The 18,291-nt window shown below is 34.0% G+C and overlaps 1 protein-coding gene across 16 annotated transcripts in view; it reads left to right on the top strand.

Annotated features, from left to right (window-relative positions):
* PTPRK (protein tyrosine phosphatase receptor type K) overlaps positions 1-18,291 on the top strand; it is a 565,022-nt gene that overhangs the window by 535,632 nt on the left and 11,099 nt on the right. For 11 of the 16 annotated variants that reach the window (XM_074037021.1, XM_074037018.1, XM_005551789.5 and 8 more), the window contains 10 exons: positions 997-1,084; positions 2,439-2,515; positions 2,711-2,728; positions 5,278-5,314; positions 6,602-6,699; positions 7,111-7,227; positions 12,383-12,537; positions 14,864-14,999; positions 15,258-15,407; positions 16,912-17,085. In XM_074037021.1, coding sequence (XP_073893122.1) covers positions 997-1,084; positions 2,439-2,515; positions 2,711-2,728; positions 5,278-5,314; positions 6,602-6,699; positions 7,111-7,227; positions 12,383-12,537; positions 14,864-14,999; positions 15,258-15,407; positions 16,912-17,085 — 1,050 coding nt within the window. The remainder of the gene's footprint in view (positions 1-996; positions 1,085-2,438; positions 2,516-2,710; positions 2,729-5,277; positions 5,315-6,601; positions 6,700-7,110; positions 7,228-12,382; positions 12,538-14,863; positions 15,000-15,257; positions 15,408-16,911; positions 17,086-18,291) is intronic. The other 5 variants (XM_005551791.5, XM_005551790.5, XM_005551788.5 and 2 more) reach the window with 1 other exon arrangement.

Below are 18,291 nucleotides of genomic sequence, written 5' to 3'. Positions count from 1 at the left end.
CAGCCCACTCCCCATGAACACATCACAGTACCCACACATTTAAAGTGAAAGAATCCAAGTAATATTTGGCTTTGAAAAGACCATCCAAAACACATCCAATTTCATGAAGAATCTTTTAAACTCTATATTTTATCTATGGATTACTTGAATACCTTAAATTAGGAGTATTAATTATCTCTGAATTTTGAAAGTTGATTTTAGATATATGCCAGAAACACTATGCCATGGTAACAAAATAAGTACAAGGAATTAGACTATTCTGTCAGAGCTGGTTCTTTTTGTTCATTTCACGTGTATTCCTGTGTACCTTGCCTCAAAGACCATTGGCCCTTTGAAGACCCCATTTCCTGTGTTGAGCAAAGTTTAAGTTCTTTTGCAAAATGAAATTTACACCCATTTTAAATTGCTGTGTGTGGTAATTAAACTAGTCAACAAATTCATCTGTTCCCAGATTCTTGAAAAAGAGGACTCTATTTTAATTTTTATATGGTCCTTTGTTGTAAAGACTCAGTCCTTTTTATGATCTTCAAAGAAACTCAAATGTGATGTATTGCACACAATTTAATGAATAATTATGGAGGGAAGCAGGTTTTCTTTCTACTGTTATAAATGCTAAATGATGCACATTTGAAAGATACTCATTAAAAGTTTTTTTTGCAGTTTTGATGCATTATCATTCAATACGTTTTGAAAAGAATGCTACTTTTCTACTTCTACCTCTCGTTATAGTGATCTTAAATTTAAAATACTTTCAAGGTCCATTTTTTTTTCTCTAAAGTTATTATTTTGTCTTTAATTTGACCTCAATCCAATTTGAGATGAACAAGTATGAATCCAACAAAGCGGCTTTGAGGTCTGAGAATGAAACTTGTTTACTACTGTGGGATTCCTTTCCTCTCTGAGAAAGTGGTTTTTACTATTTGGGGCTTCCGAACAGATAACCTGATTTTTAAAAAGGAATTAAATTCAGTCTGTTTATTCATTTTGTTTTTCCAGAGCTTTTTTGAAGGACAGTCAGCATCTTGGGATGTAGCTAAAAAAGATCAAAATAGAGCAAAAAACCGATATGGAAACATTATAGCATGTAAGTTCCCATACAATTCTTGGTGAATGTAAATATTATATGCTTATATGGTTTTAAACCTTAATAAAAATCCCAGAGAGTGGTGTGTCTGTTTATGAAGTAATCTATTTCATATTAAGACAGCATTTACAGTCAGGCTCAGGGGCTCACGCCTGCAATCCCAGCACTTTGGGAGGCCAAGGCGGACATATCACCTGAGGTCAGGAGTTTGAGACCAACCTGGCCAACATGGCAAAACCCTATTTCTGCTAAAAATACAAAATTACCCAGCTTGGTGGCACGTGGCTGTAATCCTAGCTACTCAGGATGCTTAGGAAATAGAATTGCTTGAACCCAGGAGATGGAGGTTGCAATGAACAGAGATTGTTACTGCACTCCAGCCTGGGCGGCAAAGCGAGACTCCATCTCAAAAAACAACAACAAACAAAAACAACATTGGCTATTAGCAGTGATTCTGAAATTGTCATCATCCTCATTAATCAAATTGACTCAGCCACTTCACCCTGTGGAGATAACTTGCTGTTTGATTTCATGTTTGTACATAAATGCATGGGGTGTTACTGAACAGCTAAGACTATCAGGATAATGAAAAAATAAGATATTTTCAGTTATAAACTGTTTTAACACCCCATCAAACATATTCAAGATTGGGGTGTTATTCTTTCCACATGCCTTTAATTCTTACTTGGAGGCACTGTCTAAACTCCAGTTGTTCGGTATTATTTATCATTAGGGACTTCCTCCTGAGTAAGTCCTCAAGATATACACGGGATAATAAAGTCATTATCAGATAAAACCACAGATCAGTAAGGAAAGTAGCAGGTAGTTTAACTTGTAACTAGCTGCTGATTTACCTAGACCACTCTATTCTGAATTTAAATTATTTTAAAGTATCTTATGAATAGCTCAAAATCTAACCTTGATTTTCAGGGAGTAAGAAACTGAGAACAGGAATTCAAAATTCACTTTTTAATTCTGTAGCTCATTTGCTGTAAAGTGCAGAAGAAAAGGATCCAACCCATTTAAAGTCATGACTAAGAAGCAAAATTAGAAGTTAAGTCTAGTTCAGTTATGTGGACAATTATATGACTCAAATGATTACTTACCAGACAATTTCATGTCTCCTAAACACTAACTATGAAGGTTCAAGTCAGTGAAGCTTGAGTCACAGAGTATTATAAATGTAATAGCAAGGCTCACTAAAGTTCTTATACTTCTTCAAAGGACTGATTTGGTAGTAATATACTATGGATAGACTATGGGCAACCACTGAATTCTTTGGTCTCAACCAATGACATTGCCTCAGAACAGGGAGAAAATTTAACAGCTTATATTTATTATTTAAAATTTTTAGATGATCACTCCAGAGTAATTTTGCAACCCGTAGAGGATGATCCTTCCTCAGATTATATTAATGCCAACTATATTGATGTAAGTATTTTTATAGTTAAGTATGTCTACTTTATTGACTTATATATATGAACCTTTTTGCCCATTACCTATAAAGCGATTGCTAGCTTTTTAAAATTTAAAAGTACAAACTGTACACTTTTCCTTGTTCTACGTCCTAGTACTTACTGACGTTGTTGTGCTTTCTTTCACACCTGACTTTGGTTTGGGCTGTAGATTTGGCTGTACAGGGATGTAAGTACCACTATATGTAAATAACAGCACCCTATTATAAATACAAACGTTCTTAATTACAGTTATTACTAATGCTCTCTTACTACTAGTTATTTCTGCATGCTTCACCTAATTAGCTTCATACAATGTATCTCTGTTCGTTTTTTTGTAATTCTTTCACATGCGTAAAGATCTATTTTACCTCCTTCCCTTTTCTTGTGTAGAAAAACAGGACCATTTTTAGCTTTGACAATTTATTATGTACTCGAGTTTTATTTGTTGATGATTTCTGTTTCTGGCTTTTATTCTTACCCTTCCCTAAACATATGTGAGAAGCTGGATAGTATGATGTGTATTAGTGTGACTGAAATTTTACTTTTTACATTTGACTTCTGATGTTAAAATGAGTAGGGAGACTATTTTGTGATGTGTTGTATTGGCTTCTAAAGTAAGAAAATTACTCAGGCAAAATAATTACTAAATTTCAATTGTAAAATACACATATCACACATATATATCGAATCACAGAAATGAAAAAGTTTGCTTCTATCATATATTTCACTGTTAAATTTTGATTGCATATATATCTACATGCAAATTCTTTATTTAAAGGAAGTAATTATCAAACAAAATATAAAACATTCTTAAAGGGCAATATATTACATTACCTATAAGGAGGACAGGCTCTTTGTGATACCACCTGGTTCATAATCACACTGGAGAGCTTGGGAATGTTACTTCTCTCTCTGTACCTCAGTTTCCTTATCTTTGCAGTGGGGATAATAATAATAGTACTAACCTCCTCACTTTGTTGCGAGAATTAAATGAAGTCATGCATGTTTAGCATTTTGCCCAATGCCTAGCACTCATTAAACTTCAACTTTTTTCTTTTTACAATTAAAATCTAGGTGTGCTGTAATTAAATTGATTCATAATATGTGTAATTATAAGACAAAAGGTGGGGGTGTTAAGTATGGCAGCATATGTATACTTTTATAGACATAAAAGATATGAAACCTAGGACCCAACATTTTCTAATTTCCATAAATAGGAAATAATTTTCTTTACATTTATTAAGTTCACATTTTAGAGTTTATGTTATGAATTGTATGTATTTAGTTGAATTAATATATTTTATAAAGCATAGTATATGAGTATATGGGTTCAATTTCTGATCATAATCTTACTCTTATTCATTAAATTTATCAAACATGTCATTATGTAAAACTAAGCTAATGGTCTAATTTTTAGAATAAAATAATCAACAGTTCTATGAAAAATTTGTAATTGTTCTTACCTATTTACTTTAACCTGGGTTTTCTGCCAGGACATGTACACTGGAGCCTTGTTATAAAACTATTTCATGGTTCATAATGTAGGACTGTATTTTAAATAAGACTTGTTATCCAGTCTTTCTGTTAAGACCCCAGTGTATTTTGGTCTATTTCTATACAATTTCATAATTTTCCCTCTCCCATTAGTTCATTATATGTAAAAGATATAAGTATATACTTCGGCAATTGGTATTTTTTTAAGAACTGCAAATACATATAAAGCTTGGAAAAATTTTTCCAGAAAACATTGTGCTATTTTCCATAAAACATTGTGGTATATTAAAAAGTTGAAATCTTCCAAATTTGCAATGTCATACTCCTGCTATTAAATTTTAGGTTGGAGATCTCAGTTCACATGTATTTATATGTGTATTGAGTTGCCCACACCAATAAGTGGACAAATTGTACCACAGACTTTCACTAAGGCTCATTTGTAAATATGCAACAAATTCAGAACTTAGGATCGTATCATCAACATTTTTGCAACTTATGCTCTGTTGGTATTCAAACCAATTGAGAGCGACTAACAATCTATTCCTCCTCAACAGAACTTTTAGCACACTGAAAAAAAATACTAAATTTTTACTCAAGATAAAATGCCTTTTTAAAAACTCTTCTTTCCCTATATATATATATATGTGTGTGTACCTATAATTATGTGTGTGTAAATTAACATTGTGAGCACGCACAAAATAGTTTTTGCATATCCCTGAATGTATTATCGAAAAGGAATATTCTCTAAAAATCTCAGCAGGACTTTGATTGGATGCACACATGCATTGTCCAGCTCTAACATTGGAATGTTCTGTTATTTTTTTTATGGTTCTAATATGTCCTCGTCCATTTGTAATGCAGTGTGTTGTACTTCTGGATGATAAAATGAGAATTAATATTTTTAAACACTATTTTACCAGGAATGAATGACTAAACATTTACATGAAGGCATAAACATTTTAGTGAAACCAAACAAAATCTATGAGGTTATATTCCATGGCAAACAAAAATAAATTATACAATATATATTCCAATCAGAGCCTTTAAAATATTTAATTTTTGTTTTATGTTTACCTTTCAGATAACGTAGGTTTGAGAAGTGAACTATGTGTTCACTACTCATTTCTGGACTTTTTATTATAACTTAATCTTAACAGGTGGTTGTCTTCATCTTTTTATGCCTTCATTCATTTATTTCTGATATTGATGTAAAATGATAACTAATTTGTTCTCCTATTTTAGGGCTACCAGAGACCAAGTCATTACATTGCAACCCAAGGTAAAACTTTGCCTTGTTAAATGTTATAGAAAAAACAAACTTGCTTATTCATCTATATAGTGGTTTTTATTTTTTTTAATTTTATCTTAGTAACAAAAAAATCAGCCCTTCTGATTAACACTGCTCCTTACTCATTTGTACAGTACAAATTTGTTATGTGTGTAAAGCTTATATAAATTCAAGCTTGATTTACTTTTAATTAAAAGTAAAAGAAAAGCTGGTAGTGGTTATTATGATTTGATCCTTGTTATACAGATAGGTCAGAGCACTAGTCCATAGTGCCAGCCAGAGGAATTACTCATTTTTGAGAAAAGGAAAAAGAAGTCTCATATAAGAGGCCTGTCTTCTTGCAGCAAGTTTGTTAATAGTACCCAAGACCAATATTGTTATAATGAGCTATTATACTGAGCAATTTTTTGACAAGTCAAGACTAAGACAAAACAAAGAGATGGAATTTAGTCAAGTTAATTCTTCATGGAAAATAATAAGAAAGTAGAGAGATCTGGTTATAGTGGTACACTGGGGAGTAAAAGTATCCAAACAAAAAGCATCTGTAGTTATCTCTCTAAATTGACTACTACTGGCCCTCAGAAGAGAAACCTGTACATCTATTTTATATAAAAGGAAAGTAAAACAAAAGCTAGGTTTACTCATTTGACAAGGGTCATTTTTCTATGTTTTCACATATGTTTGGAGTAATTGAGTTCAGTTGTATACTCTTTAAAGTTAGAAAGATCAACCATAGTGTGAACAATATTCAGTTTTATGGTATTCAGTAGAGAATAGCCCAGCACATGCTTTTGCAGTTTGGAGATTATATAATGATAAGATTAGAGTATGTCCTTACGTGTAAGGATATGTTTTTTATTGATCCCTAAACATGTACTATTTATAAATAGTGGGCACTTATTTAATTGGTAATATATGCTGTCTGGTTGATGGTGGTATAAGAGTTCTAGTTTTTACATATATTTGAAGATGTGTTAAAATGACTTAGTGACTGATATAAATACCCAAGAAACTAGTGATAGTGTCTTCTAAATTGGGAAGTATAGAGGGCAAATTGAAAAAAAAAAAAAAAAAAAGAAAAAAAAACTTACATATGCCTATGGTTTTGCCTATTGTGAGAATTTAGATATGAACTGGATTTAAGTATTTTCAGTGACATTTTGCGCTGGACATTTTTTTTGGAATTATTTCATTTACTCTGTTTCTTATCTTAGCTAAACTTCTTACTAACTACAAAATTCCTTTGATAACATAATATTCTAATTAATTTCTTCATAGGTCCCGTTCATGAAACAGTATATGATTTCTGGAGGATGATTTGGCAAGAACAATCTGCTTGCATTGTGATGGTTACAAATTTAGTTGAGGTTGGCCGGGTAAGAGGAATAAAAAGAATTTTTTTGTCATAAAAATGAATCTAGTTGAGAGGCAGCATATAAGAGACTCAAAATAGAATATCATCCAATTGTTTAAAAAAATTTATAGGCACAGCATTTTAATTGAGTACCTCTAAATAGACCTTGAATGGCTGAGAAATTATTTGATTTCTCATTGAGTAACAATATAAGCTTTAATTTTGTACTAGAATCTAATTGCATTATCAGGCTTGTATATTTTTTGTGAGACTATATGAACTCTGTTTATTGTGTAACAGTTTTTTTTTTCTCATTTATAGATTTTTAACTGAGTTTTAATTGTGACCTAAAGAGTTATTGCTGGAATTAAATCACCTTGGCTAATTAGTAGTATATATTCAGGTCTACCTATGTATTCTTTTTGTCACTTAGGTTAAATGCTATAAATATTGGCCTGATGATACTGAAGTTTATGGTGACTTCAAAGTAACTTGTGTAGAAATGGAACCACTTGCTGAATATGTAGTTAGGACATTCACCCTGGAAAGGGTAAGTACTCTAAAATTCTATTTTAAAAAGTTATATCAAAACTGCTTTTTCTCTTAAAACCTTTGTCAAGTTCTGTTTTCGTGATGCTATAAAATCCATTCATTCATGTATTCATTCCACAAATGTTTATTTAAGAGTTTACTATGTGCCAGACATGTTTCTAAACCTTGGGACACATGTTAAAATCTCCTCTTGTCGATCTTATAGCCGATTGAATTAAGACAGCAATAAAAATAAATAAATCAACTAATATACATCATGACAAGTGCTATAGAGAAAAATAATGTTAGGAAAGGAAGTAGGGAATATTATTGAGGCAGGGGGAAGAAATGGTTTACAATTTTGAAAGGATGATCAAAGAAGAACTCATTGTTAAGGAAGTAATATGAGTAGAGACCTAAGTGAGGGAGTGACGGGTTATGTCCAGGGCAGTAATGTTTCTGACAGAAGGGAGAGTCATTTCAGAAGCCCGGAGGCATGTGTAAAGATGTTAGAATGCCAGTCAGCAGGCCAAGATGTTCAGAGATCCATAAGTGAAGGGGAAAGGAATACAAAATGAAGGCAGAGAAATCACAAAATTGGATAAGTGGTGCTTTGTAGGCCATGATGATTTTAGTTCATACTAAAACTGAGTTAGGCTGCCATTGTAGGGTTTGTGAGCCCAGGGATAACATGGTCTGATTTTTATTTCTAAAAGGATCACTCCAAGTGTTACATTGCAAAGAATAATGTGAGGTGGCTGGTGTAGTAGACTGAAGTGGAATATAGTTAACAGTGAAATACATTTTGTGGTAAAGCTTGGTAGATTTGACCACATAAAACTGTGAAATTACCTGTGGCACAAAATTTTATCAAAGGTACATACACACAAAAGAACCTGGTGATTATTTATTAATGTCCTTAATTTATAATGTTAATACCAGTAGAAGAAAAAAACACTAGAATCTCTGAAGAAACACAATTGTTAACATGCCTATTAAAAATGTTTAACCTAGTGTACTGATACACCATTTTGTCCTTTCAAATCAGGTAGAACTTTAAAAAACAATCCTCATTGAGTGTTAGAATGTGTTGAAACATATTTTTATACATTACTGATCATAGTTAAATTGCTACAAACCTTCTTTAAATCAATAAAACAATGTATCTCCAGAGCTTTAAAATATTTATGTCCTTTGAGAAGTTAACTTTCATGAATCTTTCCTAAGGAGTTTATTTTAAATATAATGAATTCATTTATAGCATTAGAAACCTATAGATAACCATAAATGGCCAACAATAGAGAAATAGTTGAATAATATTTTATAAAAACATTTGTGAGTTATCCTACCAACACGAAAAAATTAGGCAAAATATTAAGTTGAAACTAGCATTATACAGAACAACATAATCATGATTATTGTAACTATAAAATATGTATGAAAATTTCTTAGATAAATCAAGTAGAATAAAATAAGCAATTGATATGGGAGATTTCACAGAGAACCATTAAGCTTGATTTAATGAATAACTAGATCATATTATCAAAAAGAAAATGTAGAATATACAGTCTCTTAAGTCCATACAAGTCTTATAAAAATCAATGATGATCTTAGTAATAAGGAAAATCTGAATACGTAACAAAAAGTTGAGATATTTCCAAAATCCAAGAGAAAGCAATAACAAACCACTGACCAATGACCCCAGAAATTAGCCTATTAGAAGTTACCAAATCCTGCCGGGCGCGGTGGCTCACGCCTGTAATCCCAGCACTTTGGGAGGCCGAGACGGGCGGATCACAAGGTCAGGAGATCGAGACCATCCTGGCTAACACAGTGAAACCCCGTCTCTACTAAAAATACAAAAAACTAGCCGGGCGAGGTGGCGGGAGAATGGCGTAAACCCAGGAGGCGGAGCTTGTAGTGAGCCGAGTTCGCGCCACTGCACCCCAGCCTGGGTGACAGAGCAAAGACTCCGTCTCAAAAAAAAAAAAAAAAAAAAAGAAGTTACCAAATCCTCTTCTGAATAATCCTTGAATGATTTCCTCAAAACTACAATTACATTGTATAGATCAACAGTTTTACATCAAAATTTACCTCATTATTCTGTAAGAAAAATTTACACCCATAAGTGATTTCTGTTTTGAAATGTGCTCTGAAATCACGTGAAAAGTTGTAACATTGAAAAATCAGGAAAAGTAGAATAGAACAAAGGAAAAATTAAATATAAAAAAGAAACAAATGAGAAAAAAGAAATAAAAAGCTTGTTTATTGAAAAGATCAATAAAGTAATTAAACCACTATCAATTCTAAATGAGGTACAATGAAAACAAAATACGCAATATTAGGAAACACAGAGGGACATAGCCGTTATACCTGCTATTAGAAAAGCTATAGAAAATATTATGTATAAACCTAAAAATATAACTTTTAGTCTAGGACACTGATTTTCTAGCAAACGCTAATTCTCAAAAATTAGATCATGAAGAATTAGAAGCACAAATAGATGGTAAAAGAAAATAGAATGATTGTTAAACTTTATCATTAAAATTGCACTGTGATTTTAAAGTTAAAGTTCCTTTATCCTTTAAGGAATAGCTAATGTCTATGTCTATGTTTTAAAAGTTAGCATAACGTACTTGGAATCCTAGGCAAGAGAATCATCCGAGCCCGGAAGGCAGAGGTTGCAGTGAGCCAAGATGGCGCCACTGCTCTCCAGCCTGGACAACAGAGGGAGACACTGTCTCCAAAAAAAGAAAAAAAAAAAAAGAAGAAGGTTAGCATAATGGTGATAACAGAATCAGATAACGATAGCATTCCCTGGAGCACTCATTCTCTCTTTCACAATCTCTTTCTTCTCTCTCTTCCCCATGCACACACACATTGCAGACCAGTTTCATTCAAGAACATGAAAACATTCAAAATAAAATATTGAAAATTCGGATCTAGGAGTGAATTAAGAAAATATCACTACATGAGCTATTGTTTTTTCCCTAAGAATGCAAGAAGATTGCAACTGTAGTGGGAAATCTAACAGGATATTTTATTATGTCAGTACGTTAAAGGACCAAAACTGTATGACTTTATTAATAGATAAATGCATTTAATTTTATTTTCAAAATATTTATAGTAATACTCTAATTAGGGAAGCTAAGAGACATCCTAAACCATGATAAAGGTGATTCAACAATACCTAGTAGCAGCCATGTTAAGGAATGAAGAACTAAAGACTATTCGTTTATCATTAAAAAACTAGTATAAAGATTATATTACTGCTTCTACAATCAAGAATGTTATGTGGATAATCAGTGTCGCTAATATTAAACATTTTTGGAAGTTTTAGCAAATGAAATAAGGCAGCAAAAGGAATAAACTGTGTAACTACTAGAAAAGACAAATTATTTTAAGATGAAAGGATTTATACCAAGAAAACTACAGATAATATTTTTAAATGGGATGTATAAACGTTTATTTAAATGATTAAATCTGCATAAATAGTCATAAGTTATAGCTTATCTTTATATTAGCAATAAGCAGAAATAAGAAAATATTACTAAATAATCTTTAAAAATAAAAAGTGCCAAACTATCTCAGAATATATTTAATAAGAATGATACAGTTCCTGGTTGAATAAAAACACAACCGTGTACTTATGGATACACATAATATGTGAATGAGTGCAGACATGCACCGTGTTCCAGAATATAGGAGTAGTTGATATTAATAACACTGTATGGATATAATGCAATCCTATTTGGAAAATCGTTGGATTTTTTTTTTCTTATTATTTAGAACAAGAAAAGGGGGGGTGGGTTTAACCATATATTTGAAAATCACTCAGAAAAATAAAAAAAAAAAACATTAGGGAAATAGGCGCTGACATATAAAAATGTACTAAAAAGAGCAAATCCTATAAATGTAATAGAAAGATAAAGGGAGCAAGGCCCATCCAGCAACTCTAATAAAAGAATTAATATAGAAGGAGTCAAGTAATACCTAAAATCAGGCCTTGAAACAATTTTTGACCTTCTTCACTAGAGTTGAAAAGTAGCAAAAGGTGATTTTCCATTGGGGTGATTCCATGGTGATGCTTATCATTGTGATTGTTACAATTGTTTGTTCATCCCTGCTTTGTATAGGGCATTGTGCTAGGAATTGGAATTAAGAAAACCTTTAAGAAATGATCACTAACTTCCAAGGTTTTGGTGATACTGGTCTATATAAGATTGAATCTAAAGATAAACTTTTCCTCAATTTTGTTTATTCCATGTAATGTGTCTACCTTTTCTGACTGAACAAGTGAGACTGAGAGTTTACAGATAGTTCACAATAGAATTTGAATTATATAGATTAAAGTGGGATTTTGTTTCCTTTTGCTACAAATGTGAGTTCTTAAAAATAAATTCTGCAGTATTTAATCTATACCTTCCAAGCTGTGCTACCTCCATCTACAGCCTTCTCCTAACACAAAGGAAGGAGAAAGCTTTGAAATGTGCATTTATGTAGGATTCTCTTAAATCAACCCAATGGGAGAGCAGCACAACAGCAGATGCTTCACTTCTTTCATTTTGTATTTGTGTTACTATAATACTGTGCTGAATTATTTCACAGAGCTAAGAAAAATAGTTTGCCCAAAGAACAGTTTAGCTGCCTGTATATTTTCACAAGCCAATCTAGAGCAGCACTGTCCTGGAAAATCCCTACATGCTATGCTTCAAAATCATTTTCAACATGGATAAGCAAGGCATTAAAATCTCTTTGTGAGGTGAGAAGCTGGAAAGTTGCTTTTATACACCACTTGAGAACTCAATGCGTTGGGTCAATAGGGCTGCATTTTAGCTTTCCCATTTCCTTCTTTTCCCCTAATAATTTAATGTGTTGTCATTTCCAGCAGAAGCAAGCTGTCAAAGTAAATAAAATTTACCCAGACTTTTAGAACTGAGCAAGACTTCTAATTTTCTTTCTTTGGCAGTTGTCTGACAATAAAGGTAAGCTCCTAGTCCATGTTAGGCCTTCACTTTTTTTTTTTTTTTTTTAATTTTAAGAAAAGGCATAATCTTTGGTAAAGTTTTTATTGTTATCATTGTCAGTTGGGTCTGTACCCACAATTGTGTTTAATGGCTTTATTTTGGCCATTAAAATGGCTTTTGAAAACATTTATTTCCATCTTTGCACAGAGGGGCTACAATGAAATCCGTGAAGTTAAACAGTTCCATTTCACGGGCTGGCCTGACCACGGAGTGCCCTACCATGCTACAGGGCTGCTTTCCTTTATCCGGCGAGTCAAGTTATCCAACCCTCCCAGTGCGGGCCCCATCGTTGTACATTGCAGGTGAGTGGTGGTCCAAATGGTGTTGACTTTATGCAATCAGCTTATTTTAGAGTGTCAAGACAAGGCTTTTGAGCACAAAAGCTAATGTGTGCTTACAAAGTTCCAGCTTGCTTGTATTATAGATAAAGTAAAACAGCAATAAAATAAAAGTTTCTGTAAGTAGTCTATAAAACAGGAATTTAAGAAATACATACATTCATCCTAATGTGTGTAGTGTTATCAACAATTTAAAGTATAGAAACTCTGCCTTTTAGTGGCAACATCTGTGTTTTTTGTTTTTATCACTTTTGCAAATCCCATATCGTATAGAATGCTAGGTTGAAATAGACATTTCTTACCAATCTAGAAAATTCCCAATAGAATTCCAGCTTTTAAAACTAAATTTCAGACATACAGAGTTACTAAATGGCCTAAATTTCAAGGATTTGTGCTGCAAAACAGCTATTTAAAAAAAAAAAAATCTAAAGACTTCACATTAGAGGACCTTGAAAACTGCATCAGTGAGATTCAGCAAATATGTGCCAAAAAACACGAACATTATATCCAGACTTTCTTCTGATTAGAAACTTCTCTTAAAACAAGCATTTATAGATACTAAAAGCAAATTACATGGCCTCATTTTGAGGTGTGACCAGAAAAATAAGTACTGAATCTGAAAAGCGTTTCCTAAATGATGCTGCATACCATTCTCAAATGCTCTTCCCTCCAAGCTACATAATAGGTTGTACCTAATTATTTTTTGCTATCTGAAAATCCAACCTAGTCAGGGTTTAAATAACCGTGTGTAAAAGAGGGGAAAAAAAGCGAGAATGAAGTAAAGGTAAAACATCCCATAGGATCAGATACTATGTACCCTGAAAACAAAAAAATAATCTTCCTTTCAATCCTCCTCATGAAATCTGATGTACTCTTAAATTACATTCCTGTCTCTAACTCTGGGAACAGTGATTGAGAAGATGGTAGGGGACAAAAATAAATAGAGATAGCCACAATATCTTTTGCTTAAATTTCTAAAAGAACAGTGAGTTTAAGAGAAGTGACCAAATCTGGATAACAATGAAATAATGTTACTAGCCTATCTAAGCACTTAGAAAATGAGATAAATGGGTTTTCAATTTAAGGATTTCTTGATTTATCAGAGAGGTTTACTTTCTTATGAATTGCTTGCTTCAGAAGTGCTCTAAGAGTCTCAGATACTCTCTTGAAACAGAAGTGTCATTTTCCACTTACACTGAAGTATCTCTGGACTACAAAGTGAATTCCCCACTCCCTCAAAAAAATCTTTATTTTGTTTTCTCCATTGACTTCTATATATAAAATTGGAGAAACATTCCCCAGGGGCAAAATAATCACACTGTATTATGATTAAAGGATACAAAATACAGTAAGATAGAGGAATACATTTTAGTGTTCTATACCACTGTAGGATAAGTCCGGTAAATGATAATGTTTAGTTGGAGAGAGCTAGAAGGAGGATACTGAATGTTCACAACACAAATGATACATGTTTGAGAGGATTCATATACCCATCACCCTTTTCTGATCACTATACATTATATGTATTGAAATATCACTATGTACCGAAGAATATGTACATTATTATTTGCCAATTCAAGAATAAAATATAATTTTAAAAAATACCTTAGAATTAAGTATAGTAAGATAGTGGCTAGCCTTGTGACTTGCTGGGAATCATATTCTACACTTAATAATTCATTTTCCTTTCTCTTCAGATCATGATTCAAATAGTCTTTACACTGTTACTCTCCTCTCTTTATGTAACCATCATTCTCTTGCCCATCCCCACCATTTGCATTTCCTGTGAATCATGGCTCCTCAGATTTCCCATTTAAAGGTTTGGGAATTAATTTTCTTTTGCCTTGGTATTTACAAGAGGCGAACACAGTGAGTGAGCCAACATTCTCACATTGTTGCCAGAGGACACACAGCTAGATGAATCTAAAAATATTCAATCTGGAGTGAAATTCTGAAGCATGAATCTGCCACTTGATCAATTCTATGAACTTGAAATTATGTGTATTAAATTTACATAAAATGAAAATTGTGAGAGAGGTATGGAATTTAAATAACGTTATTTTCAATTTGGAAATAATTTCGAACTTTTGTTCCAATCTTTAGTTTATACCAAAGCAGATACTCTGCATGAAGTTATTTGTACATTCACAAGCTTTTACCCAGCATGGACAAGTGCTATGCCTTGCGCTTTGTTAAATCAATTTGATTCTACCTATCTGACAGTGGAAAAGGTCCTTCTTTAAGGTTATGAAGACTAACATGCATCTTGCAATTTGTTCATTTGTTTCAGTGCTGGTGCTGGACGAACTGGCTGCTACATTGTGATTGACATCATGCTGGACATGGCTGAAAGAGAGGGTGTTGTTGATATCTACAATTGTGTCAAAGCCTTAAGATCTCGACGTATTAATATGGTCCAGACAGAGGTATGTAGATTTACCTGTATGGACTTTTTTTTTTTCTTTTTTTGCAAACAAAGAGTAGATGTGTCTCATATGTACTCTACTCAACCGAAAGAGTAGATGTTTTTCATATGTAATCAATATTAGCTCAGTCATATAGAAAAATATTGGTGTTTTAATTCATATTTCCATATAGAGAAAATTTTCTGCATTCCCTAACTTCGATGACAGAGAAGTGATACTAAAACTAGTACAAAATTTTCTTTTTCATTCTTTTGGTAGGAACAGTACATTTTTATTCATGATGCCATTTTAGAAGCCTGCTTATGTGGAGAAACTGCCATACCTGTCTGTGAATTTAAAGCTGCATATTTTGATATGATTAGAATAGACTCCCAGACTAACTCTTCACATCTCAAGGATGAATTTCAGGTATTAACTGTTTCTAAAACCTCTTTTATGACTTACTACAATTTGTTCTGGGCACTAGGAATCATTTTAAAGAAGGTCTTTCAAGTCCCTTTGATCCTGTTTTAAATACAATACATATCTCTTTCATTATACATATTATATAGTCATTTTTCTATTAATGAATTTGTATCTACTGTATCCAAAGTGACAAATAAATTCAGACTTAGGGAAGAGCAAAGGGGAAAGGTATCATAAAAGTCAAAATTAGGGCAGGCAACGTGGCTCACGCCTGTAATCTCAGCACTTTGGGAGGCCGAGGCGGGTGGATCAGGAGGTCAGGAGATCGAGACCATCCTGGCTAACACAGTGAAACCCCATCTCTACTAAAAATACAAAAAAAAGTAGCCGGGCGTGGTGGCGGGTGCCTGTAGTCCCAGCTACTCGGGAGGCTGAGGCAGGAGAATGGCATGAACCCAGGAGGCAGAGCTTGCAGTGAGCCGAGATCACATCACTGCACTCCAGCATCAGTGACAGAGCGAGACTCTGTCTCAAAAGAAAAAAAAAAATCAAAATTAGCGGTGATTTGTGTGTATTTATAGCCTTTTTTCATGCAGCCATACAGATTTTGACCTGGTCACTCACAGTGTGATGAGATCAAGCACATTAATTACTACTGAGTCTGGGTTCAGTGGCGGCTCACACCTATAATACCAGCACTTTGGGAAGCCAAGGCAGGCGGATCTTGAGGTCAGCAGTTCAAGACCAGCCTGGCCAACATGGCAAAACCTCATCTCTACAAAGAGTACAAAAAATAGCTGGGCATAGTGGTGCATGCCTGTAGTCCCAGCTACTCAGGAGGTTGAGATGGGAAGATTGCTTGACTCTGGAAGACTACTTCACCCTGGAAGGCTGTGGTGAGCTATGATATCACCACTGCACTCCAACCTGGGCAATAGAGCAAGACCCTGTCTCAATAATAATAATAATAATAATAAATAATGAAGTTTGTAGTAAATACTATTTCAAAACAGCCCTAAATGTTTTCACTGCCCTTAAAACATCTCTGAAGGTGGGTGAAAATAAATTCAAGAGCAGAGACCAAATTATTTGATTGTTGGTCCAGTGCTCTTTCCAACATACCATAGCTTATCTTCAAATATGGCAAGCCCAGATGTTACTACAAATTATACCGTTTCCCACTGTGATGAAGGGTCATCATCATCATGGACTTCCCGATTGTATTTTCTTTGGTTAAGGCAATGCATTTTGAAGGTAGCAGTGTTGTTTAGCGTCCCTTTTCCTTTTAAGAAGAGGAGCACAGAACAATGTGTGTCTTGTTTCTTTGTCACTTCTCAGGCTTCATTAGCTTTAACTACAAAGTCTATCAGCCTGTCATAGTAGCAAATGCCATTGCCTTGCACAAATCCTTAACTTTCTACTTGGCCTTCTAAAAGCCTGATGGATCTGTGTTACACTGCTAAATGGGTCACACTGTCTTTTAACCTGGGTTCTCTTTTCTTTTTAGACTCTGAATTCAGTCACCCCTCGACTACAAGCTGAAGACTGCAGTATAGCGTGCCTGCCAAGGAACCATGACAAGAATCGTTTCATGGACATGCTGCCACCTGACAGATGTCTGCCTTTTTTAATTACAATTGATGGGGAGAGCAGTAACTACATCAATGCTGCTCTTATGGATGTAAGAGACTGCCCTCTTTGTTAGTGTAGAGTGCTGTGTGAAAAGCTACATAATGCAACTGAACACTGGCTAGTTTTCTTTTCGAGGAAATTAAAATAACCTAAAAAGGAGAAGTGGAAACTTTTATTGAAATATATTTTTTTGGAAAATGATTTTAGATTTTCCCTATAGGGATTCTTAAGAACTGTCATTTTTATAGCCTTATTGTAGATTTGGAGATTAATTGTCAGTTATTATATTCATATAGTAAATACTGCAGATTATAAATGTCATCTTAATTATTTTCAGAAAAGAAAATCATGCCTTATCTATTTTGAATATAATTAGAAATGAATGTTTTAAATCACAGCATGCCAAATCGTACAAAAATTGTGTTAATTTGGGAAATTTTTATTTCTGACATTTAATGTTTCAGTAATTTACAATTAATTTGTTGGCCATTAATCAATAAAGACTATTATAAGTAACTAGAGAAGAGATGGATGGTATTAGGTTAACACATCCATCATAATGAAAGAACGATCTTGCCCCATTCAAAATCTTAAACCGCAGAGTGTTGTAGCCCATAGACAAAACAATATGGAAAGAAAGTTTTTTGTTTTAGTTTTTTATGTTGTTGTTGTTGTTGAGACAGTCTAACTCTGTCACCCAGGCTGGAGTGCAGTGGCATGATCTCAGCTCACTGCAACCTCCGCCTCCCAGGTTCAAGCAATTCTCCCGCCTCAGACTCTCGAGTAACTTGGACCACAGGAGCGTGCCACCACACCTGGCTAATTTTTTTTGTTTGTTGTTGTTTTTGAGACAGAGTTTCACTCTTGTTGCCCAGGTTAGAGTGCAATGGCACGATCACTGCTCACTGCAACCTCCGCTTCCCATGTTCAAGCTATTCTCCTGCCTTTCCCTCCTAAGTAGTTGGGACTACAGGCATGTACCACCACACCTGGCTAATTTTTTGCATATGGTAGAGACGGGGTTTCACCATGTTGGTGAAACTGGTCTTGAACTCCTGACCTCAGGTAATCCACCTGCCTCGGCCTCCCGAAGTGTTGGGATTACAGGCGTAAGCCACCGCACCCGGCCTTTTTTGTATTTTTAGTAGAGAGGAGGTTTCATCATATTGTCTAGGCTGCTCTCGAACTCCTGACCTCATGATCCGCCCACCTCGGCCTCTCAAGGAAAGAAAGTTTTAAATTATGACTTTGGCCA

The sequence above is a fragment of the Macaca fascicularis genome, chromosome 4 (assembly GCF_037993035.2).
Source record: "Macaca fascicularis isolate 582-1 chromosome 4, T2T-MFA8v1.1".
NCBI lineage: Eukaryota > Metazoa > Chordata > Mammalia > Primates > Cercopithecidae > Macaca > Macaca fascicularis.
This window is presented reverse-complemented; position numbering and strand designations above follow the sequence as displayed.